We start from the raw sequence: 24,489 nt of genomic DNA, 5'->3' as shown, positions 1-24,489 counted from the left end.
AGAAAGACGAGAGGGCGGCTGAGATAACAAAACAAACCTTTTGAATCCTCGCGTGTCTCGAAATCGAAGTCCGAAGTATGTGCCAAATATCAAGGCATATTAAGCCACCTAAGGATCGGAATACAACAGAAAAATACCAGCCGCTGCCGGGGTTTGAATCAGGGCAATCGTCGTGTGAGACCAGTACCCGGACCACCACCCTAACCAGATTACCCTTAATTTATTCAGTTTTCGAACCTTTGAGAAGTAATCCTGGACTCTGGCAACCCTGCCCTACCGAAGAGTTTCACTTCTATGGATAGCGAAGTTTAATTCATTACAATTACCAAAAATAAATCGAGTAAATGGTACAAAACATATCAGCATAACTTGAAAAAAATATGGATCCTACACTTTTCGAATTCCATTTAGAGTATTGAAAAGTTAAAAAAATTCGTATTCCAAGAAAATTTGTATTCCAAGGAATAAAAGGTATCAGAGGAATCGGGAACAAAAACTGAAATATTGTAAAAATCCTACCTGGACCAAAACTTCTAGCACACAGTATCAAGGATGGAAGTTTCAGCTTTGCAACTCATACTTGACTTGCCCATCGTAAATGTTATTGTGAGATACACAAACGAATACATTTTATGAAGAAACAATGATAGTAAAATAAAGAAAAGTAATGAGAATAATTACGTAGGAGCGAACTGCTGGCATCATTTGACGCCATACATCTAGTTGTGTCAAAAATCACAACAGACTAATGCGAAGAAACTTTGGACTAAGGGCAGGATGAGGACAGATATTCTTTAATCATCCACGAACTTTAAACAATTTATTTTTATCTTTTACTCATTCCAGTTTGATGATGTACATGTATCCACTCAAGAAGAGTGAATAAAAGCTGATAAATTGGCAGTTACTTAAGGAATGCTCAGAAGGAACTACAAAAATGCCCATAATCTCCAGAGAGTGTATTATTACTATTGATATTATACCATTAAAGGCATTTTTGGTAGGACAAAAAGACCATTTAAAGATATACGATACATTTCTTTGCCTCCACTAACAAAATTCAGTATGCTATCCAGCAATACATAAAACAAACCTTCAATTCCGCATACTTCCTTCAGTCCAACATATATACTCTATTCCTACCCCTTCCTAGCTAGCCTAACATTCTTGCATCTATCACAGTCTCCAATATACGATTGCCAATCAACACGCTTTGTATCCATCCATCCTACCTTCTTTGGATTTCTCCAAACAATCCCCTCTCCAATCCTCTCACACTTCCTCCTTTGGTTTCTTTTCGATTTAACCTTCTCCATACCCACATTTCAAAAACCTTCATTCTATGTTTATTACCATGCTTCAATGACCATGTTTCCATGCCATACAAAACCATGCTCCATCCCTAAGTTTCTAAAAGCCTTTTCTTGATAACCTTACTGAAAGTCTCAGTCATCAATTCCCTTCATCTCGTCAAAGCTTTTTTGCTTAATGCAATTCCTCTCTTCGTGTTCCCACTGAAGAAACCATTTAGGTCCAAAACACTTCCAAGATATGTAAACTGTTCCACCCGCAATAGTTTTTGCCCTTAGATTTTAAAATTTGACTTAGTCATTCTCTTTCTGGGAAACTGCACAACTTTTATTTTGTTTACATTTATTTTCATTCCATACTTATTGTACCGAATTCTGAATGGGTTCAGCAATGCTGGCAACTCCTTGGCTAATTTAAAAACTAAAGCTTGATCATCCACAAACCTGACTTAATGAATTCTCCACTGACTTTCTTTCATATCTCTAATCCTTCCCAAGCCTCTTTAACCATTTCCTACTTTGAACAGCACAGGCGATAATGGACAACTCTGTCTTACTCCTCTTCTTAATGCTGCCAATCTGGACTCTCCATTCACCACTATAGGTTCTTCTTCCCCTGCTATACTACTCTACTTCCACCACTAACTTCTGCCTTCCCCAGCAGCCATATTTGATTTCAATAACCTTCCTCTAAGCTATCCTCATCTATGTCATATTCTCTTTTTATATCTAAGCTTGCTGGCCTAATTTGTTAACCATATAGTTTCTTGAACATTATTTCTACCTCTCCTAACTCTTCCCCGGTTTAATTAATCATTATCCTGACTTATCTTTGATTGTTTGGACAGATTTCCCTTCTCCTTTCTCAAATGTGTTTTAACCTTACCGTACAGTACAACAATTTCACCTTGCCTTAGTAAACTTCCCATATTTCCATTCTATTTTCTCAACTGTGTTTTAATTTTACCGTTCATCACACCAATTTCACCTTGCCTTAGTGAAATTTCCATATCCTCAAACTGCGCCATCCACCATGCTCATATTGCCCTATTAGTTTACTGCCTCAGTTTATTTTTCATTATAATGTACAAAAATCATAACTGTTTAGGGGAAGGAGCAGTTGTATTCTGGAAATTCCCAGAAAACTAGGTATTTTTGAGATAAGGGTCATCTTCTACTCAGCCCATTTCAAATACAAGACAATTCAAGCATTCACAACAAGTAGTTTTTTCCAGTAAAATTTCACTATTAGTAAGTCTTTCACTAGAATTAAGTAAGCAATACGATTGGAGTTGGAGCCTATTCCAGGATAAGAGATTACAGCTAACTTTGTATGAAACCTTAAGACACTTTTTTCCCCATGGTTTGGGAAAATAAATGTTTCCACATAAATGTCATGGGTTTGTTTTATATTTGGGCATTCAGAAGCATGATATGGATTTTCACCAGCCACATTACCATTCTCATTCTCTCACTACACTATTTGTAAGCAAAAGTAGGTTCAGAGCACCCTTGCTAATCTAATGGGAATAATGTGAAATAATCAACAATTGTGATTTCAAGGAATGAACTCATTCTCAAAAATAATATATTACCATAAACTCAAACACACAAAATAAATTTTATCAATAAATTTCATAACATATTTAGTTTTCATGTTGTTGCGAAGAGGTAGAGAAGTGCTTTCACAAACTGGAATATTTCTGAACCTCCAAGCTTTGATTCCCCATAAACTCTATCCACAAAACTGATTGGAACCTGAAAATGAAAGTTCCCTGTTAAATATTGATTTCTTAATGACAAAAAAAACTGTTGCCTTTAGAAACAAAGTCAACTCACAGTTATTGATGTAAACAAAAAACTTGATATGTAGCAGTGCACTTACAGAAATGGGTTTAAAAAATAAGGTACCCCGAAAAATTGAAACAATAAATTGCCCAATTCTAATCAAATGGGCCAAATTATTAATATTATTATTACGAGGCTTCAAGCATTAGATCTACACAACTCACTAATGCTAAATGACCTTGTGGGGGCCTTGATGGGAAAATTTTACCCTCCCCTGAATCAACATGCTGTAGCATACATTGGCATAACATGATTTCTTAAAACTAAAACATTTTTACGTTAAAATTTCACACTCATAAAGCAATATCTGTAAGTACATTTTGCCAGAGGAAATTTCATGTATTCACCAATCATAATCCATATTCATTACCTATTTGTGACATGATGGGAACAATCATGCCACAATTATCAGTAAAACCCTAAAAAATTATAATTTGACTCCATTAATAATGAAACTATGAAAGAATACCAAGCTGCAGTGATATTCTTTTAATGGCATGAGTACTAGGCATCAACAATGTTGTTAATTAACTCTTCACATTTGTTAGAATAGTCCTACTGATCAGTGATATCTGAAATTTTCAGACATTTTATGTTTTAGCTATTTTTGCACACTGCTGCAGTTTTATTTCCCATAAAGACCGTAAGATTTAATGCGAAAATGATGGATAGGCACTCAAGCCTTTCCATGGAAGAATTTCTATGCTTGACCACTGTTCTGTATTTGAAAGTATGATCAATGGGTATTGTTTTATGGGTTTCTGCAGTGTTTTGCCATTAATATATACATTCCTCTGGGTTTTTAACCATGTGCAAACATTTTAGTAGACAACAGTTTTGCTGATATCCCAATTGGCATCTTCAGGTGGGAGGCAATTTTTGGGAGGGACCTTAATATTCACCATATTCCAAACTATGATTTAAATTGCATTTTTAATGAGCCCTGATAATGTTCTTTGGAAATTATTAACACTCCCAAAAATATAAACACCCTATTCCAAGTCGAACAGTTGAAAGTGAGAAAAAACTGTTAAAATTGAGTGGGACGGACTGCAAAAAAAGACAGCTGCAATGCCAAAATCTACAGACTTATGTAAATACTATGCCTATCTGCTTAATTCCCAGAGTATCACCAGGAGATTCTTTCACTTTTTATTCTCAGGTAAAAAAATTAAGTCTAATGGTGTCAGCAAGGCTGTATCAAAACTGAAGTCCAAATTGAAATGGTAAAAGATAGAATATGGAATCAAGAGAAGAGAATATGATGACTATTCAGAAATTTACTTCTGATCAGCTTATAAAAATAAATTTGCAACCATGACACAATACAATTGCAGCAGTCTGCATCAACATTGTACATGATGGCCAGCATTAGCTGGTGCCTGATTCCAGGTTTTATACCATAAATATTTGTTTTATCAAGGTTTGACTTAATTATTTTCACTATCTTGTTCCCCCCAATGTAATCCAATGGTGTGATAAGTTTAAATGTGCGAATAATTAAGCATTTTTCCCAGTAGAATAGACAGTCATAGATAGATAATCAATAAATATAAGTGGTTGTGACTACATGGCTCAACTAAACAAAATTCCCAGTTACGGTAAAGAGATGACCTCCCTTGCAGTCTTACATCAGTGATTTGAAGTTTCATCAGCATTCAGATGAATAATAACTATGCCATGGTACTTCATAACATTCAGGAAATAAAAACACAAAAACAACTATTGCTGCAAGTTCATTGTGGCTTTGAATGGGAAATCACCTTGAGACCCTGACAGGAATCAATATTCCCTTGAGGATCAACAGTTAAAAACGTGATGAATATAAGAGTTAACATTTTTTTTCTAAGCATGAAATATTCCATTATTACTTATTAATCAGGAGAATATCAGAAAACATCTATTGTTTGTGAATAAAATCACTTGCAATTGATGAGTATTGGTCTACTCACTCAAAGATGTTGAGTTATCTACCTAATTATCACTACAGTTGTACTACAGTGGTAGATGAGCAGGTGTTTCACTGCACAATACTGAGTAAGCCTGATTAACAACATAGGTGTCCCTTGAATGTACACAGAAGTAAGGAACAATTCCTTATCTTTTGTAGAAAATGTAATAGATTAAAAGACATACATTCAACCGATTCAGGCGAGATGTAGTGGACATTCGTCATTATGAGAAAAACAAAATTCAAATGCGTTGTACGTTAAAAATAAACCTGTGGAAAAGTGAAAATTTTGTTTTTCTCAAAATGATTAAAAAACACTAAAATTCCAGCTTTGACTGCTAATTCAAGGATTTTCCAGGACTTTTTCTAGATCTTCCCCATTTCCATTTTTACCCAGTTTTCAGGATCCAAGGATTACTGACCACCCTGTCACATCTTATTCCCAGCTAATCCGAATTCCATTTTCATTAGTCTTGCTAGAGTTTTATTAGATGGGATATGGACTCTATCTTAGGCACTCTAGCCAGCTGTGAAGTGTGCAACATGATAGGCTGCCTCTGGATAGAGACGTACAAATTTCCTGACAAAATGTCCAAGAGAGTACTGTTTAAAGACCAAGGAACAGTCCAAACATTGGATACTATACCACCCATTCACCAAACAAGCCCTTAAAATTCAAGCAAACACTGTCACACCAAAAACTGATGGCAACAGTATTTTGGGACAGCAAGAAGATTTTGCTGACTGAATCGGTGCGCCCAGGGACTACAATAACATCATCAGTTTATTGTGAAACATTACAAGCCTTTCATCAAGTGATGTAAAACAGACAACATGGGAGATGAGAATCAACATAAATAAAATAAAGGTCATGTGATTTTCCAAAAAGAGAAAGGCTAATGTTAACATTAAAATACAAGGGCAGAAAGAAGAGCAGGAGGAACAATTTACATATCTCGGAAGCATTTTGACCAAAATGGTCAAAGTGCTAGGTGCGTAAGGAGAAGAATTCCACTAAGCAGAGGCTATCACAAGGTGAAGGGAGTTGATGACAGGGACGCTGTGTAAGAATCTTAAGAAAAGGCTCATAAAAACTTTGATATGGAGTGTAGTTATGCACGGCACAGAAACATGGTCACTGAAGCAGGAGGAGAGATATAGATTGGAGGCCTTTGAAATTCGGGTGTGGAGAAGGTAAAATGGACGGAAAGGAAAAAACACGAGAAAGTGCTAGGTATAGTGGACGAGGAGAGGGGTTTGTAGGGAGAAATCCTATGGAGGCAGGCAAAACGGATGGACTGAACTGTTACAGAGGGGTGAATGTATGGTAAACGAGAAAATTGCAGTAATAAGATGGGGATGTTAGATGGGATGAAGAAAGTACACAGAGATGAAGAGGGACTGGTAGAGTAGGATGCTGGATTTGTTAGGAGATATTTATTTGGTAGTTGTGTCCATCCAAAACCTACCTTAACCGGTAGATTACCCAATAATAGAGTAGGTTGTGAACATGACTCATTTTTACATGTGGACATTTTACATTAGAATATGAGATTAAGCCAATTGTCTTCTAAGTCAAAACATGACTATGCACAACACATTATACATACCTCACCAATTGAAAAGTCAAACTGCCTGGCTCTTATTATCATTTCCATTTGGAATACATAGCCTTTGGAGACACAGGATTGAACTAATCTCTCCAAAACAGATTTTTTGTAGAGCCTGAAAATTATAATATATATATATATATATATATTTTTTAAAATATAATTTTTAAATGAGTAAGGCAGTGAACTGTTTTTAATTTAATTTTATATGGTTAGGACACTCTTCAATGATCTATTTTACTTCTTCATAGAAATTTCACACCTATGCTAATAGAATATAAAAGCGATACCGTTCAAGTCAGTTTAGAAAAAGATACTGATCATCAGCATGAGGCACACACTTCAATTAAAGGAGGATAGTTTGGCAGGGAGTAAAGTAAGCATGGCATATTCTTGCTACATAAAAAACGGGTCAAATGACAGAGACGGGCTTATAACATCAGGACTTGGGGATTATATTTAAATATAACATACCTAAAGCTACCAGTCAAGTCAGATGCACCGGGGCGGAGAAGTAACTGAGTGAGAAAATTTGCACCACGACTAACTAGCTTCCTTTTGAAATCCCAACCATAAACTCCACCATCACCCACGTAACGTGTTCCAGATACAACATCGTAATCGTTTTCCTTTTGCTTTGATATGAACTGTGGAATAAACTTCGGCTGAAAAAAATGTGTTTTTCGTTAAGCGACCGTATTCACTTTAAGTACAAAGTTACTGTTTACTAGATATTTACATGATGTGATAGATCTGCATCCATTATAACGATAAAATTTCCGGAGGCTGACTTCATTCCATGAATATAAGCCGTACCGAGGCCTAATTTCTTTTCTCTCGGTCTTAAGATCTGAAAAAGGCAAAATGTAGACGCACAATCGTTGGACATGTTTTCATTATGCTCCAACTACTTGCACGTTTTTGCAATATATACACACAATTTTATCTTCTCCGTAAATCTTTTGCAGCTGCTTTGCTACATCTAAGGTTCCATCAGGGCTACCGTCATCAATGATAATGATCTCGAACACATTCCCACTAAAGCGAGAAAATACTACAGTATATATCAAAACGAAATAGCAAAGGTGAGATGATTTGAAACAATTCACCAACCTCTCGGTCATGTATTTTACTATCAGCCACACAATTATTGGAAGATTTTCACGCTCATTGTAAGTTGGCAATAATATTGAAAACTTGTTCTCCTCATCATGACCACCGTCATCAATGTTTTCTTTCTCCATACTGTTTTATTCCTATTGCCACACACAAATATCAAGCTGGTAAAGAAAATAAGGGTCAATAGGTGTCTCACAACATCCAGTCACTTAATGAAGTAACGGTAACTAAATCATTTAATTATGTAGCGGAACAACCTTTAATACACTAAAGAAACCCCCCACGTAAGAAACGAAAGATGACACAAAATATCTACCTAAGCGTCATCTTCCGTCCGTTGTTAGAATTTACAAAAACAAATGCCAAGCGTTATGGGTTGTGACTAAAGGCAGTGTTACTAAGTTGTGTTCATGGTGTGGGTTATATGTTAACCATTGTTTATTTTACTCTTACGTGAATTATAAATCTTTATTTACTGTGTATATTGTATGATTTAGATAGTGGTGCATTTCAATCCAACTAGACACCAATAAATGTTAGTTACCATCCTTGACATCGAATGAATTTTAACACCATTATTGTACTTCGGAGGAATTTCATATACGGTTCAAAATGCCCACGGATATAGAACCCAAACCCGGCGAAAAAGCCTTGGAAACTGTCCAGAAGGATGTTGGCGTTTTCAAAGTTCCTAATAGTGTTGTTCGCAAAGTTCGCCAGCCCAAGAAGATTTTAGATGAGGAGGCGTACATCGAGGTAAAATTTTAGGTGAACTCACTCTGTAGAAAGGGTTACATTAGTCTAATTATTGCAGTAAAACTCTCAAGTTCTAAGACCATTAATTGATTTTACTTGGAAATAACTTAGTCTTCGAGGCACTTGTTATTTACAAACATTAAATCACTGCTACTAAATGTTTTGATTTTTGTTTAGATCAAACTAATTGCTACTTTGTGATTAAATTTTCAGGAGATGGGAAAGATTATACAAAGGGACTTTTTCCCTGACCTGGAAAAGGTAAAAGCGCAGAATGAATATTTAGATGCAGTAGAAAAAAATGACATACAAAAGTTGAGAGAGATATATGAGAAATACAGTTCTGGGAAGAGGCCTCCCACTGAGAGGTGTAAGTAATCTCTTCGCTAAACCGACGATTTCTTTTAAAAATACTTTTCTTATTATATTGTTCAACAGTAAAAATAAAGAGTAAACATTCTTTAATTTTACTAACAGATGCTGCCAGTCCAGCCACATTTGAAACTCCTGTGGATGTACGTCGGGAAGAGGGCGAAGAAGTCGATAATTCGACTCCATTTGCTGGAAATACCAACCCTGGTACAAGCGGGGAAAGTGATGGTAATGAGGGGCTCAAAGGTAAGTGCTTGGAAGTATTTCAGAACGCCCAGGTATAAAAAATCTACTAGTTACTTTGATTCTTCTTAAAGATATATTTTATGCCACCTGCATATAAGATTCTTATTATTGTAAATCCATAATTTAACAAATTATTATTATTTATATTACTCCTTTTAGAGTCAAAGCTGAGCTTGGACCAGTATTTAAATGCACACACAAGTGAGGATAACCAGAGCTTTCAAGAAATTATGAAAAGTGCGGATGTAAAATACAAGCAAAAGGTATGTAGTTCTACATTATATTGATTCTCTGGTAAGTTTTTTTTAGATAAACATTTATGCTTCCGTAATTCCTATACAAGGTTATTGTTAATGAGAACTCTACCTAGCCTAGTTCTCTGTGAATTGATGGAAGTTTCGATGTAAAATTTGGCAGCGGCTTGGAATAAGTTGAATTAAGTTGACAGTTCATTTCAAGCAAATAAGCTCATAATTATTAACAATCAAGAAAAACAGTTTCTGTTATTTGATACCACAGTGAGAGGCTATTCAAGATTGCATTATTTGGAGTAGAAATTGAAAGGTGTCTTTTTGGTTGTGAATATCTTAGACTGTTGTAAATAGTTGGAATATGATGGTTTTTGAATATTGACATGTTGGTGTATGTATGTATTTTAAACGTATTTTCATGCATTTGTTACAAATTTTTGCTGCATTGAATTGCATTTTTATGGTGCAGTCATTATTCAGGTGTAATGTGCTGAACTCCATTTAATCACAATTTCCAACTTTGTAGAACTGGGATTCATTTTTCAAAGCTACAAGTTTAGTTACAACTCCTGCGAAAACAACCTTGAATGTACTGGAGAACTTCCGAATTTACACATTTTGTAATTTTGGCAGGCAACAAGTGTCGCACCATTTAATACCTTTTGTTTTTAATTACAAGGACTTGTAAACAGACTTTTCATGTTATTTAATAGACTCCTAGGGAGTTAAGGGCTCAGTAAAACCAAACACTAGCAACAGCTGGATATTTTGGCATCATAGGTCAGATTACTTTTTGTGCACTAATAGTGATTAAAACTGGATGATTTCTCAAACTTTTTCTGTGTATTTTTGGGTTGCTGCCCAAAGCACCCCAAAGATAGAAGGGTAAGACTGGAAAAATCACTTAAAATTTACTTTAAAACACCAAAAGTCGAAATTGGTTCCTTAATGAACTTGCACACAGTGACCATACACAGATTATGCCATGCAATATCCTGTAGAAAAAAGGTTTGAAAGAAATAGCTTGTCATTCCTAAAATTGAAATCAGCCACCTGCTTATATCTGGAAGGGAAAAAATGAATGCTATCTTAGAAAGTAAGGGTGGTGACTATAATGTTTTTGGTTACCTCTCGTGGCATTTTATCAATTTTGAAAGTTAAGAATATTTTCCTTTTTTGAAAAAATATCAGATCTGGCGAGGGCATTGTAGACCAGTGAGTAGAGCACTGGGATACTGACCAGAAGACTTGGGTTCAAAACTGGGTGATGTCTCTGTACACCCTAGGTGTCATCCAAGCTGTCTGATTTTTTTCAGTGACCCCAAAGGAAAGACTTGACATGTTAGATTTTCCAAAGAAACTGCAGGAGATGCCGCAACAGTAACTTTTAACGTAGTCATCTGCTAATGTGCATTTCAATGCAACAATTTCAGAGTGTAAAAATCATTCGCCTTGACTAGGCGAATGATTTTTACACTGAAATTGTTGCATTGAAATGTTAGATTTTCTTGAGAAACCACAGGTGGCAGACTGATATAGCTGTAGCGAGACAAGTTATGAGAAAAATGAATAAATTATGGGAATATCAAGTTACGAGTCAAGGAACACGCTAGGTGTCACAAAAATCAGAATAACAACTCTCTCTTCGCCAAGCATTTACTAGAATTCAACCACAGCAGTGACGTTGTCCCAGAGATATTACACACACTCCCAAAAGGATTAAAAATGGACGCTCTCGAGCAATTAGAGATTAGAAGGCACTTGGTGAACCCCAACACGACACTTTGTAATGAGCAATTATTCCCATACCCCTCCCCACTCCTCTCCGAGAAATTAGCCTGGAAATGGTCAAAACAATCCATCAACGCACCTGCGAGCCCCCACCCCCCTCAAATCCTTCCAACCCTCCCCGCCCCCACTCTGTCCTGAGGGTATATATGCTTGCTCTGTCTGTTTTGCAAATTTGTACCTGATGATGCCGCAAGTCGGTGAAACGCGTCGTGCCGTATAATAAAATCTGTGGAAAAGTACGAGTCTTTCTTTCTATTTCAACAATGGATATCAATTACTTCCACGAAGTGAAGCCTGAAACAATAGAATACATAAATTATTGTCATAAACAAAGAGGAAACTTAAATTAGTTGAAGAACTTCATTCATTATATCATTTTCATGGAAAAATATGTAGTTTTTATAGATTCCTGAGCAGGTATCAGTAAACCCAAGTATTGAATGTCCAGAATACAGATTATAAACATTTGTATGCATTGCTGTTCATCCATCTTGAGGAACGTTATTACCCCACTCTCATCCCACCCCCTCCTGCATTTCCCTCACCAGAGCTTTAGCTTAAGGTTTTCCAGCCTTAACTGTTCATTTTCAATCCACCCTCTTACCAGTTTTGCATTGTTAAAGCCACTGTTAGAACTGTAGCTTACACAAGGTACCCTTTAGGTGAAGGGGAAGCAGGCAACGTGGCCATGTATGGAAATGAGGGAAAATCAGTGAAAATGATTGAATTGCCTCGACATCAGTAGATTTCGTGAATATTGTCTTTAAAAAATCACCACTGATGCGATGGGTTTAAATTTGCTTGTTAATTAATTGTTTTTTAATCATAAAACATGTGTGCTCACAACATTTCATGGTATATTTCTATTACTTTTCTACTGTGGCTGTACTCCAGTGGTACCTATGTAGGTAGTTTGGTAATTAGAAAGTTGTCTCCACTCTGGTCTGCTCTGGAAAGGTAGGGATTTAACCCTGATGAATTTGAATAAGTTGCTGAAAGAGTCCAGAACCATCAATTAGACAGCTTCAAGAATCTATTTTCCCCTCATAAATTTCATGGCAGACTTTATCCTCCATTGGTATGATAGTTATCTTGTTTTCGAGTCATTCCCTGCTACTAGTTAGTGTGGTGGCATATATGGAATAGGGTTGAGATGGAGTACTACAGACACCCTGGGATAACAGGAGAGGGATGATAAGTTTTGGGGGTAAACAAACTTAACAATTATTTCCTTCTACCTTAGTTGTACATGTATAATTTCGATTTTTAAAACATATTGTGTCCACTTACAGTTTTCCTGGTTATATGATGCAGAGGAAAAATGTATCCAGAGAAAAGAGGAAATGCTAGCATTGCCATCAGTACAGCAGCAAGCGGAACCATATGAGAGGCCGCTTAACATAGATACCTGGACATATAAGAATAAAAACTATATCATGTTTGTTCCTGATGGTAAGAGCAAAACTTAGATATTCAAAAATAACCAATGATACTACCTTGATCAAAAAGTTCCCGGAATAACCACCGTGTGGCGCTCCCATCGTTCCGATTTGAGTTCTGTTTTTTTTGTTAAATTGGTACATCTGTTGTTGATATTCCCTTTAAATCTTAGTGTCATAACTTGACATTTGCAAAAGTTACGTAGCCAAGAGTACATCTATCTCTGTGTGTGTTGGCGATTTTTTACAATTGCAGAAATGGATTTAAATTTGCAACAACGAACTTGTATTAAATTTTGCGTAAAAAACGGATTTAGTGGCGCACGGACGTTGGAAATGTTGGAAAAGTGTTTCGGCAACGATTCTCTAAAAAAAACGGTCGTTTACCAGTGGCACGAGCGGTTCAGAAGTGGTCGTGAGTCAATCGAAGATGATGAACGCAGTGGCAGACCATCGACATCGAAAGTCGGTGAATAAATTGATAAAGTAAAAGAAATGTTGGTCAATAACCGCAAATTAACCATCAGAGAAATAGCGGAGGACTTGAACATTGCCTATGGATCCGCCCAAGACATTGTGGTTAATGATTTGGGTTTCCGTCGTGTAGCAGCAAAGTTGGTTCCAAAAGACCTCAATTTCATGCAAAAAAGAGACCGTGTTGACGTCGCAAAAGACATGATTTGCGAGGCTGAATCCGATCCCACATTCATCAAAAGGATCATTACTGGAGACGAGACGTGGGTTTATGAGTACGACACGAAATCCAGACATCAGGCAACTGAATGGCGTTCACCAAATGAGCCGAGACCAAAAAAACCACGTCGTTTTCAGTCAAAAAAGAAGGCAATGCTGACGGTTTTCATGGATTACAACGGTGTAGTGCATCATGAATTTTTGCCAGAAGGCCAGACAGTAAACAAAGAGTATTATTTGGGCGTTATGAGACGTTTGCGTGAAGCAATTCGCCGAAAGAGACCAGAAATGTGGGCAGAAAACTCGTGGATTTTGCACCATGATAACGCTCCTTCGCACAGTGCTATCATTATTCGTAATTTTTTGACGAAAAATGCAACAAATACCATCCAACAGCCACCGAATTCACCTGATTTGGCTCCCTGTGACTTCTTTCTGTTCAATCGAGTTAAAAAACCATTACGGGGAACGCGTTTTAGCAGCCGAGAGGAAGTAATGGAAAAATCGCAGGAAGCACTGATGGACATACCGAAAACCGAATATAAAAAATGTTTCGAGGATTGGATCAAGCGCTGGCATAAGTGTGTTGCAGTCGATGGGGATTACTTTGAAGGGGACAATATAGATTTAGATGAATAAACTTGTATTTTTAATTTTCTGAATAAATTCCGGGAAATTTTTGATCAAGGTAGTATATAGATATTGGATTTAGTGGGAATTAATTGCTGAAAGATTACATTGCTTACTGGATTATTTTTGTTCTGAAAGGAAGTGTTAGCAAATCAACAACTGAAAAATTAAGCTTTGTTTGTGTAATTTAAAAAAAGCATATTGATGAGTTCATCAACACAGTTAGGGGAAAATATTGCCGTCGTGGATAAAATAAAGTGATTTTCATTTCTTATTAAAATATTTCCATTGGAAATGTTAACTGATTTTTTGGTTAAATACTAGTAGATAAGTATATAAAAAACTTAACAGTTCACCAAAAAAGGCGTATCTATTCAGTTGTAGTTTAATCATTTTTTAAGGATCAGTAACATTTTTCTTGTGTAGCACATGAACATTGTGCTTTAAATGGTGGTAAAGATGTTGAATTTTCATCAATATATTGCTTGAATCTATTTCATTCAGGTGTTCAAAGAACTGCTGAGGAAGAGGTTGAGATGGCCAAGCTGAGACAGGAGGTTGTGCATGGTAACACAAGGTTAGCCGGAAACCCATTTGATGAGAAGCAAAACAAGGAGGTCATCCAAGAATTGGCTCATTCTCAGGCCAGAGCTCAAGAGGGCAAGATTGGAGTGGATGGGAAGGTGGTTACTGCGAGTGATGAACCCACAGTCAATGGCTATGGGTTTATGGCCACCCCTTCTCCTGCCCCAGGTTAGTATTGAATTCATATGGCCCGTAGAATTTATATTGAAGCGGAATGTTATTTGGGGAAATGTAAATTGACTGAGATGCTAATGACCCACTTCTGCATTAAAAATTACATGGATGGTGCAAATGTGACTATGTGATGACAAATTTGCTGACATAGATACTTGTGATTTGAATAGAAATTCAGGAGATGGGATTTCTTATTGAATCTGTAAAATGTCATCATGGTCATAATTAGTTGATGAAAGTTGTTGAGGGTAGGGTTTGGGAACGGTAGAATCGAATATGAGCAATGCAGGGAGAATTGTAGCTGTGCAAGTTTGAATCAAAAGAGTAGTAGTTTTTATGAGAGGCGACCGACAGCTAAGGTCGTTTGCTCCACTAGGGATGGTTGGGGAAGAAAGGATGGAGAGAAACCTGGCATCGGCATTAGCCTACTCGTATCAAAAGGCACCAAGGGGTCTGCCATTTAACGTCCCATCCCACAGACGTCGCTCTCACTCAAAGTGCTCTCCACAAAGCACCTCATTTAGGGATCGGGATACTGCTGAAAAATGTTTGTCGTCTCCAGGATTTGAACCCAGGCTCTCACGGTGGGAATCCTGTATATTAGCCACTGAACCATCTCGACCCTCTTGAATCAAAAGGGGTGCAGTTCTGGTAACATAGTTAGGGGCTTAATTCATGGTTGTTTGTGGAGACATACTATGCCACAGTATGCTAAATTATGCAGAATATTTGCAGTTAAAATTAATTTCTAGGGGTAAAGAGTAAGCATTATATGTATGTTGGAGAAATTAGGTTGGGAGCTTTATGAGTCATGAAGAGAGAAGGCAAAACTAAGACTTCCAGAAAGGTGTTTGCCGAGTTTGCTGGTGACACTGAAGGAATTATCATGGCCCCACAATGCATTGGCAAATCAGACCAACAAATAGTTATAGAGATAGACACGCACAGCTGACAGATTCAAGTTCATTTTCATGCCTTGCCTGATACAAAATTATAGCAAAAGCCATTGTAACCACTCCTACATTTTCAATCAAAAAACTAAATGTAAAGCTTCACTCAAAGACACCAGTTATCGCAGTTTATTGTGCATGTTGGTGTTCATGTATTTATGTATCTTTGCAAATATATATTTAATCCTAAGTACTTATTAATGCACCAAGTCTCTGAAATTTTAAAATGAAAAACCTTAACTCCTTTCACCGAATGCCTCTGTGGTGGCTTGTGAGGTATTGTGTAGATGTTGGTAGTACATTGTGGGCATACAAGTCAGAAACAGTAGAAAATTCGGGAAAAGTCAGGAATTATTCAACTTCTTCAAAAAAATATTTAGGGAATGGGGAAAAGTTGATGGATCATTTGAAAATTCAGAAATATGATTTGGAAATCAGGTATTCCTAATGAGAGTAATATTCTTTTTAGTTGTAAAAGTGACTGAAGGTTTGCCATAGATCATGACACATGCAATCCACGACCAGAACTGAAGTTGTAGGAGTGCTGATATCAGTGTTGTTGTTGACTTATGGAGTAATGAGGAATAATCCCAAAAAAATCCTAATCAGGTTCTACTCACTCAGTGGAAAAGAATTCATAAATGTTGGGAATATCAGGAAAAGGTTGGGATTGGATCTCTATAAAATGAATAGCCACTCCATAAAAGGAGAAATGTAATTTGCAAGTTGTAAGTATGGGGTCTGTTTTTAGTTCAAGAATCAAAAACTAGACCCCCCCTGTTTCCCTAGTATCCCTGCCCCTTCCATGATGTTCACTGTGGTGACATTAATTTGGAGAGCCTGGAGCTGGTGGATTGTTAATGTGGTGACATGATTACTGTTATAAATGCTCTGGATAAGAGAAATCTTGAAAAGTCCTTTCCACAACCAAAAAATAACAAAAGCTGATCCACAAAAGCATTGTTCTTCAGCATTCTGTGTAAGCAGTACCTTACGGTGATGAAATAAATAAAATTTTGGGTCATTCATATGTTTTTAGTATTGGTAAATATTCTCCTTTTCATAAGCTTTTGTAAATAAGCATTCTCTCTAAATTCTCTTAATTTTTCCTTCATTAAATTCATCTGCTTTCCTTCATCTTTAATTAGGCATCTCAAGTATAGACTTTTCCATTCACCCAGTGTTTGAAGAATTTACTTAATTTTTAATGCATTCTAGTCTTTCGTCATTCCTCTGTAGAGCTCCTTTTGCATTGCCTCCACCAGTTATCTCCATTGCACTTTTCACCTTTCTTACAGCTATAGAATAAACTCCATACTTAAGTATATATGAGCCCTTACTTAATATCTAGGATATTACTATATTGCTCCGCTTAACAATATGTGCTCATTCTTGCAGGCGTGAATGAATCCCCACTGATGACTTGGGGAGAGATTGAGGGGACCCCGTTCAGATTGGATGGTGGGGACACACCCCGCCTATTGCATGCCACACCAGGGCCCTCATTCAAGATACCTGAACCTCCAAAGAGGGAGAAGTTAGCCCTCAAGCTGGCCGAAAAGGCTGGCCAGCATCATCGTGATCGGAAGCAGAAGGCAATAGAGGCTGCATGGGCTCAACTTCGAACGTAAGTACTTACTATTAATCACTGGAAATTAACTGAAGTAATTTATGGCTTAAGCTCCAGTTACATGAAAATAAGATTGGGTGTTCCTTAGGAAATCAGAATAATTCCTTCACTGTTTCAAGTTTTCTGTAAAATCTGGTTATTGCTTAAGTTGAAATATCATGCGACATGTGGAAATAAAACAACCAATTAACATAAGTAAAGTCTCCAAGTGTTATTCTTCTGTAGTTAAAATTTCATTTTCGCTGTTCATGATACACTTCACAAGTATTGAGGAAAAGTGAGTAATGATTTTGGCTGAGGAGCGAAGACATTTAAGTTATGGGGAAAGATGAGACGAGGGAAAGAAATATAACGAGACACCTCTTGAGGTGATTGCAGGAAGAAACATGACTTTTCATCATTCCATATAGAATTACGCAATAGTTAACATATGTTTCTTGTGACTAACTAAACGTTCATTGTGGGAAATTTATATAGATGTTGACTGCCAGTTGAATCATATTAAATTGGTGGGTGGGGGGGGGGGGTTGAGAGAATGCAGAGCGGTGCTTTTATGACTAATATTTGAATGTGATTAACACCGAAATGGGTTTTTAGAAGAGGTTGAAATTTTATGTGAACTGAATGCATTTGGCATGTCCATCTTCAGTGATGAAGCAGTTTTGAAGACTCACCTCTATAGGTCCCTACTTGTTCGTTCCTCAGCCATCTCATTCTCTCCCTTTCTACCAACTGCATAATTCCTCTTTGTGTCTCCATTACTCTGCTCCCCAGATGTCTGCATGCGAACGGCCTTCCCTCCAGTTGTCATTTCACCCTCACCTTCCCCAATCGTTAGGGCAGGTCGTGGCGTTGACCCCAATTTTGAACAACATGATGGCATATGCACGGTATGCATCAACTTAAACTGATCACAAGAATTTGAAAAATGTCATTGACATATCCATCCCCATGAAACTTACGGTAAGGCACTGCAGTTGGTGGAAAGGTTGACGTTGTTCTGAATTTTATGGAAGGCTGAACTTGTTCTTGGTTAGCAATTTTTATGTTTCATCTGCTTTTCTGATGACTACCATGATTGCAGTTGACATTGAGAAGATTGTGACCTCTCCTTGTTAGTTGTACCGATAGTTTCATAGCCACTCTAATTTGTACTCCTTCTTCCTCCTCTTCATGTAACTCCTGGACTCAAAGTATGCCTTGAATATAGGATTTTTATGATACATAATATACTGGTAGAGGTGTAGGTTTTGGATGGACACAACTACCAAATACATGTCTTGTCTCTCCGAACAAAGTACAAACCAACCTCCTACTCTAAATCCCCCTCTTCATCTTCATGTACTTCCTCCTTCCCTTCATTCTGGCCAACATCTATATTCTACTTCTGTCCATTCCTCGTTTTCCTGAAATTCTCCCCTCTATCACATTCTTCAACATCCTACTGCCACTCAACATCAATCAATAAATCTTCATCCATTTTTCCTGTTGCCTTGCCATTTCCCCCCAACAATTCTCTCTCCTCCTTCACCTTACCCAGCACTTCCCCATTTATTTTCCTTTCTATCCACTCCATCCTCCTTCACACTCCTATCATAATTGATGGTTTCTGGCGTAACTTTATGATGTCGTTGAAGATCACCTGAAGGTGACGTTGAACTTTGAAACCCGGTTTGTAATATATTTAATTTTCAGTGGAATCGCAAAGTTACTGTTTTTTTCATTTCCAATACACCTATCATCCTGCTTCAATGGACATGTTTCCGTGCCCGAGATAACCACGCTTCATATCAAAGTTCTAATGTACCTTATCTTAATATCCTTACTCATCCATCCTCATCAATTACTTCCTCCTTGTGGTAGCTTCTTTGCCTAATGCAATTCTTCTTTTGGTGTCCCTACTACTTTGAACACTACCAAGATACATGAACTGGTTCACCTGATCTAGTTTTTGCCCTCCTATTTTTATGTTTATTTTTTTAATGCTTAGCCTTTCTCTTTCAGGATAACCCTATATTCTTTATGTTATTTATATTGATTCTCATCCCATAACTGTCACAATGAAATTCTAATTCACGTAGCATTGCTTGTAACCCCTTGGCTGACTGACAAACTATAGCTTAGTAATCAGTGAACCTAACTGACTTAACCAATTCCCGGCTGACTTTCATTCTTATCTCCAATTCTTCCCATACATCTCTAATCATTTTGTCTACATATATGTTGAACAGCAGAGGTTATAATGGACAACCCTGCCTTACTCTTCGTCCTAAGACTGCCCATCCGGATTCTCTCTCCAGACTGTCCAGACCTTAATCTGGGCTCTCCATCTCAATTTACCTTACCCGTCTCGATTTATTATTTAGCTCTTTGTACTTCCTTCTACATAGCTCTGTACTTCTGTTCTTCCATTTTTTCTCTCGGCTATCTTTCTAATCATTTCATTCGTGATCCATGGTTTTCTTGTCCTTTTCCTATTAACTGTTCCCGTGGTTCCTTTTGTGGCTTTCAATATACCTTTTTTGATGTAGTCTCATTTTTCCTCATTGGTATTTGGCTCCTTTCCCTCACTCATGATTTTCTCTTCAGCCTGGTGATACTCCTTCCATGTCAACCAGTTAATCCTTCTACATTCCATTTCCTAACCCACTGTTCCTGCCTTATCTTTTTGAATGAGACAGACTTCCTAAGTCTGTGCCTAACCATAATATCATCTAACTGATACCTTTCTGAATCTCAGGCATTTTCGATATATAATTATACCTTTTGAGGTGTCTAAACCAAGTGTTGGTGATGATTAACCCATGTCTGCTGCAGAACTCAATTGCTCTCTCCCCACTGTCATTCCTTTCGCCTAAACTATAATTCCCTACCTCATGGACATCTCTTCGTTTGCTTACTATCGCATTCCAATCCCCCATCGCTATCAAATGTTTCCCTGCAGGCTCAGGTGCGATTATTTCTTCAAACTGATCGACTTCTTCCTCCTTATAATTGCTTGGTGGCATGTATGCCTGAACAATGACGAAGTTCATTGGTTCTGCTTTCATCTTCTCTAGTAATATTCTATCCATCGGTTTTTCTATGTTGGCAATGAGTCTTCCTACCTTTTCATTCAAAATTATGGCAACCCCTCGCTGGCTCTCGTCTCTGCTCTTTACGACTTTATGAATATCTCTCCAGTAATCCCGGCTATCCTTGCATGTCCCCTCTCATAGACATAAAATATCTATATTTCCCCTTTCCATCTCTCACTTAATATTCCCTAATTTCCTGTCCTCAACATTGTCCTAACATTCCAAGTTCCTATTCTAACTAATGTGGTCTTCTACTTTAGCGTCTTCTGTGCTGCTGCTGTTGTTTTTGATTTGCAAGGTTTTCGTGATGACCACGAAAGCCTTGCATTTCCCTCTGCTGGGCACAATTCATGGCCGATTGGGCCAAGTCTTGTAGTTGCCAGGACCAATTTTCTCTATACTGTCCATTATAAAAGTCATCAGAACGCACAAGCCCTTCCATCACGTCAAGGTTGTAGTCAATGTGAGGGAATGGGAAGTGTAACCCTTTGAAGATAGGTTTAGTTGACAATATTTCTAATGGCTTGCATTGCATTGAAACAGTTGACTTGTGACATCAAATTTTTTTCTGGAAAACTTCAGTATGTTTAATACCAAAGTTAAGTCAAAAATCTGTGATTTTATTAGTGTCAGTTTCTTGCTTTCGTGTATTATACCTCATCATAATATGTTGCTCATGTATGATTATTTTGTATCCTGCATTAGTGTGCGAAACTGTTTTGGAATTATTGAAGAAAGTTTACTTTGGTTGACACCAGAGAAAGTGTATTTGTTATGAATTCTTTCTCTCTCTCCATTCTGTTTATATTAGGTTTCGGTTATTATGCACCTTGCTTTCTGTAAATGTGGTTAACTCATTATACCAATTCCTTTAGATTGTGTGGTATATTTATAAATACCAACATCATTGCCTAATCCAGCATTTTCTAGGAGCATTACATAATGTCATCATAAGGAGAAAAATTGGAAATGATGATTCATTAGATAAAAATTTACCTGTCATATTTTCAAGGAAAGAATCCCTCCTGTGTGTATGTATCGCTTGAGATATTTCCAATGTTTTGAAATGAAATGCTAATATATGCACTGGCAGTATTCACCTATCGCCAGTGTATGATATGAATGAGCTGATAGTTTGGTAAGGAAATGGTTGTACTAATGAAGGTTTTTTTATGGACAGGCCATCACCTAGGAGACCAGGCTCAGGTTCATTGGAGCGTTTGAACTCAATGTCTCCAGCTGCCCGACGGTTGGCATCATCCCAGTTGGGAAGGTTGGGTACAGATCATGCACTGAGAGCGTCATATAGTCCGAGTCCGAGACAAAGGTCAGCCACACCTGGAACGCCTTCTCTCATGCCATCGCCTTCATCTAAAACACCCAGGCAGAGGACCCACACTCCAGGGTCAGGAAAACGCCATTTGGCATCAGTGAAGGGCAAGGATGTCACTCACCTCACCGACAACCTTCTCAATCTTCCCAGGAGACCAAGGGCAGCTGATTATTTTGAATCCTAGTATTTATTCCTTCATCACAAGCTAATACTCAAAGTAGAGACATTTCAAGAAATCATCATTCAGGAGTTGACTTTATCTATATCTAGATAGAATATGTGATGTGGGTGATTGATGACTACTTTTGTGTTGGTAGCAGTGTTGACACTTTTTTCAGTGTATCATTGGGCAAGTGGAACTACTACTATTTTCATATATAATTTTTAATGTGGATTACCCATATATTCATCAAGGCAAGTTACCTTTTTGAAAGACAGTATCTTTTTTTATTAGGAATGACTGAGTTGTTTTGGTATGGTCTTCTGTGTTCATATTTCATCAAAGTCGATATTAATATCTAAGTTGTATAAAGTCTGTGATAAATTAATAATTAATTCTTGTAATACTTCGTAGCTACAATGCTAGAATAATGCCTTATTTATTTGTACATATACAGTGGACAGTAATGAGAAATATATTTGTAAGTATTCTATTAGAAAATAATTACAAAGTTTCATTTTGTATGTTGTTGTAGCTTGTTTTCTAATTCATTTCTGTTGATTCGTGTCTATTGCCAACAGGGATAAGTATTATGAAGTGAATTCCAGGCAGTGCTTTGAAGTTTGTAGTTAAATGGAAAAATATTGCAGTACAAAGTTCATTTTATGCATTTAAGCGAAGGCTGTTTCAAAGATATTTCTGCTAGCTAAAAAGATGTGTACTGAGGCTAATGTGGTTAAAGTTTTGATCATATAACCTCAAATTTTGTTGAGTTGCATTTTGTTCTTTGCTTTGAACAGCATAGACTGGTTGGAATATGAGCTTAGACAAGAACCATGCCTCTTTGAGTTATGGGTGATAGAAATTGTGAATGATGAATATATGAAATGGTGAGCACCCCTGAATTATTGTCTCTTTTTGCACACATTTATTTGTTGTTGAATTAAATCATTGGAAATAAGATTGATAAATGGCGAAAATTGAGTTGATAAATACTAAGCAGTGATGTGTTCTATGTCAGAAGATCCATGGCGACTCAAACTATTCCATTTCCTTCTTGTACATAAATGAGCATTTGCATGTACAGGTACGTGTATTCTCAGTGTACAGATACTTATATTCCAGTGTCCTCTGATGAAAGTTCCGTAAAGGCTAATTATCGCGAACATTTTCCCTGTGGTAGTTGGAGTCCACTATAGCTGATTCCAGAAATAGTATCCCACCCCAGTTGAGATGTCATCCTCTATGTCTTCTTCAAAATATCCAAGAGAAATTGTTGATGAATGTCATCTATATTCCATACAACATCTAGATTGAAGATAGCTCCCCTTAATTATAGAGAGTCTGTCATTATTCCAATTCCTAAACATTTGAAAAATAGAGGACAAACATACATAATTATCACACTATTGCCAGTTAATGGAGAGAATGGTGAGCCACTGGTTTGTTATTTGTAATGAAAAAAATTTCTGTCAATACTCACTGTCAATTTTAGATCTACCGTTGATCACCTTGAGTGAGTGAATAATTGCATCCATGAAGTATTAATCCTGCACCATCACATCTTTGCTGTAGGGGATCGAGATGGTGCGGGGGCTAACGTACTGGCTTCCCACCCTGAGGGCGCGGGTTCAAATCCCGGCGGTGTTGAATATTTTTCAGAGGTATCTCGATCCCTACTTGAGGTGCTTTGTGGAGGGCACTTTGAGGGAGTACGCCGTCCGTCGGATGGGACGTTAAACTGCGGACCCCTTGGCGCCTTTCGTAAAGAGTAGGCTAATGCCGACGCCGGGTTTCTCTCCACCCTTCATCCTTTCCTGTCCATCCCCTATGGCGCAAATGACCTTAGCTGTCGGTCGCCTCCCCTCAAAACTACTACTACTCTTTGCTGTATTCTGTGATCTGGAGAAGGATCATGATAGAAAATGGATGCTCAAAATTTGAAAACAGCTGTATGATTGCGTTTCCAAGGCAATGCAACTGTCTTCATCTGGAAAATTTTATCAGACAGTGGATTACAAATGCAATGTCAGAATTTCAATTCATTTTCCATGACTAATACTATGGCTAAGTTGTTGCTACTGAGGTTTGAAGGCTAATGATGAATGAATATTATGGAGGTTGCATATTTCGTTTACTCAAAAGTCCATTATAAGGTTATGATTATTCGTACGTATGCTATTTGCATCATATTAATGCAACGGCATCCCGAGCAAATTTCGCTCCCCTGCCGGTGTATGGAGACCATGTGTGGGTGGTGTGAGACCCAGGAAGACCTGGATTGAACAGGCAAGAAATGATACGAGAGAGAGTGGAGTAAATGAAGGAATGGAAGAAGGCAATATAACACGCCGACCCCTTGTGAAATTGGTGTGGAACCAGGGAGAAGAAGATTCCTTTTCATGTTCCCGCCATGTGGTGCTGCTTAGGCGTCTTGTATGCAATGATTCATGGATCAACCTATAACCTTCGTACTGTTACATGAATTTCAAGTGTTTAATACTTGGAAAGCTGTCCAACTGTGGAAAGGTACTACAGCATGATATGGTCTTTTTTCCCATGTA

The 24,489-nt window shown here is 37.4% G+C and overlaps 2 protein-coding genes across 2 annotated transcripts; one reads left to right on the top strand and one right to left on the bottom strand.

The window, feature by feature from the left end:
- Nucleotides 1–2,884: 2,884 nt before the first annotated feature.
- Dpm1 (Dolichyl-phosphate mannosyltransferase subunit 1) lies at nt 2,885–8,150 on the bottom strand. Its single transcript, XM_071591861.1, has 6 exons — nt 7,833–8,150; nt 7,658–7,757; nt 7,459–7,569; nt 7,194–7,384; nt 6,720–6,834; nt 2,885–3,068 (listed from the first exon to the last, which is right to left on the bottom strand). Exons 1-6 carry the CDS (start codon nt 7,961–7,963, stop codon nt 2,964–2,966), a joined length of 753 nt encoding a protein of 250 aa, XP_071447962.1. The 5' UTR covers nt 7,964–8,150; the 3' UTR covers nt 2,885–2,963.
- Nucleotides 8,151–8,236: 86 nt separating this feature from the next.
- Nucleotides 8,237–22,881, top strand: Es2 (ess-2 splicing factor homolog). The gene is made up of 8 exons (XM_071591859.1): nt 8,237–8,594; nt 8,808–8,964; nt 9,072–9,212; nt 9,372–9,475; nt 12,547–12,706; nt 14,521–14,769; nt 17,124–17,352; nt 21,613–22,881. The coding sequence occupies exons 1-8, from the start codon at nt 8,451–8,453 to the stop codon at nt 21,947–21,949; spliced, it is 1,521 nt and encodes a 506-aa protein (XP_071447960.1). The 5' UTR covers nt 8,237–8,450; the 3' UTR covers nt 21,950–22,881.
- Nucleotides 22,882–24,489: the final 1,608 nt, after the last annotated feature.

This window comes from Hetaerina americana, unplaced genomic scaffold (genome assembly GCF_022747635.1).
Source record: "Hetaerina americana unplaced genomic scaffold, ioHetAmer1.1.p SCAF_5, whole genome shotgun sequence".
Lineage (NCBI taxonomy): Eukaryota > Metazoa > Arthropoda > Insecta > Odonata > Calopterygidae > Hetaerina > Hetaerina americana.
Note: the sequence above shows the minus strand (reverse complement) of the source record. Positions and strands in the feature narration are given on the sequence as shown.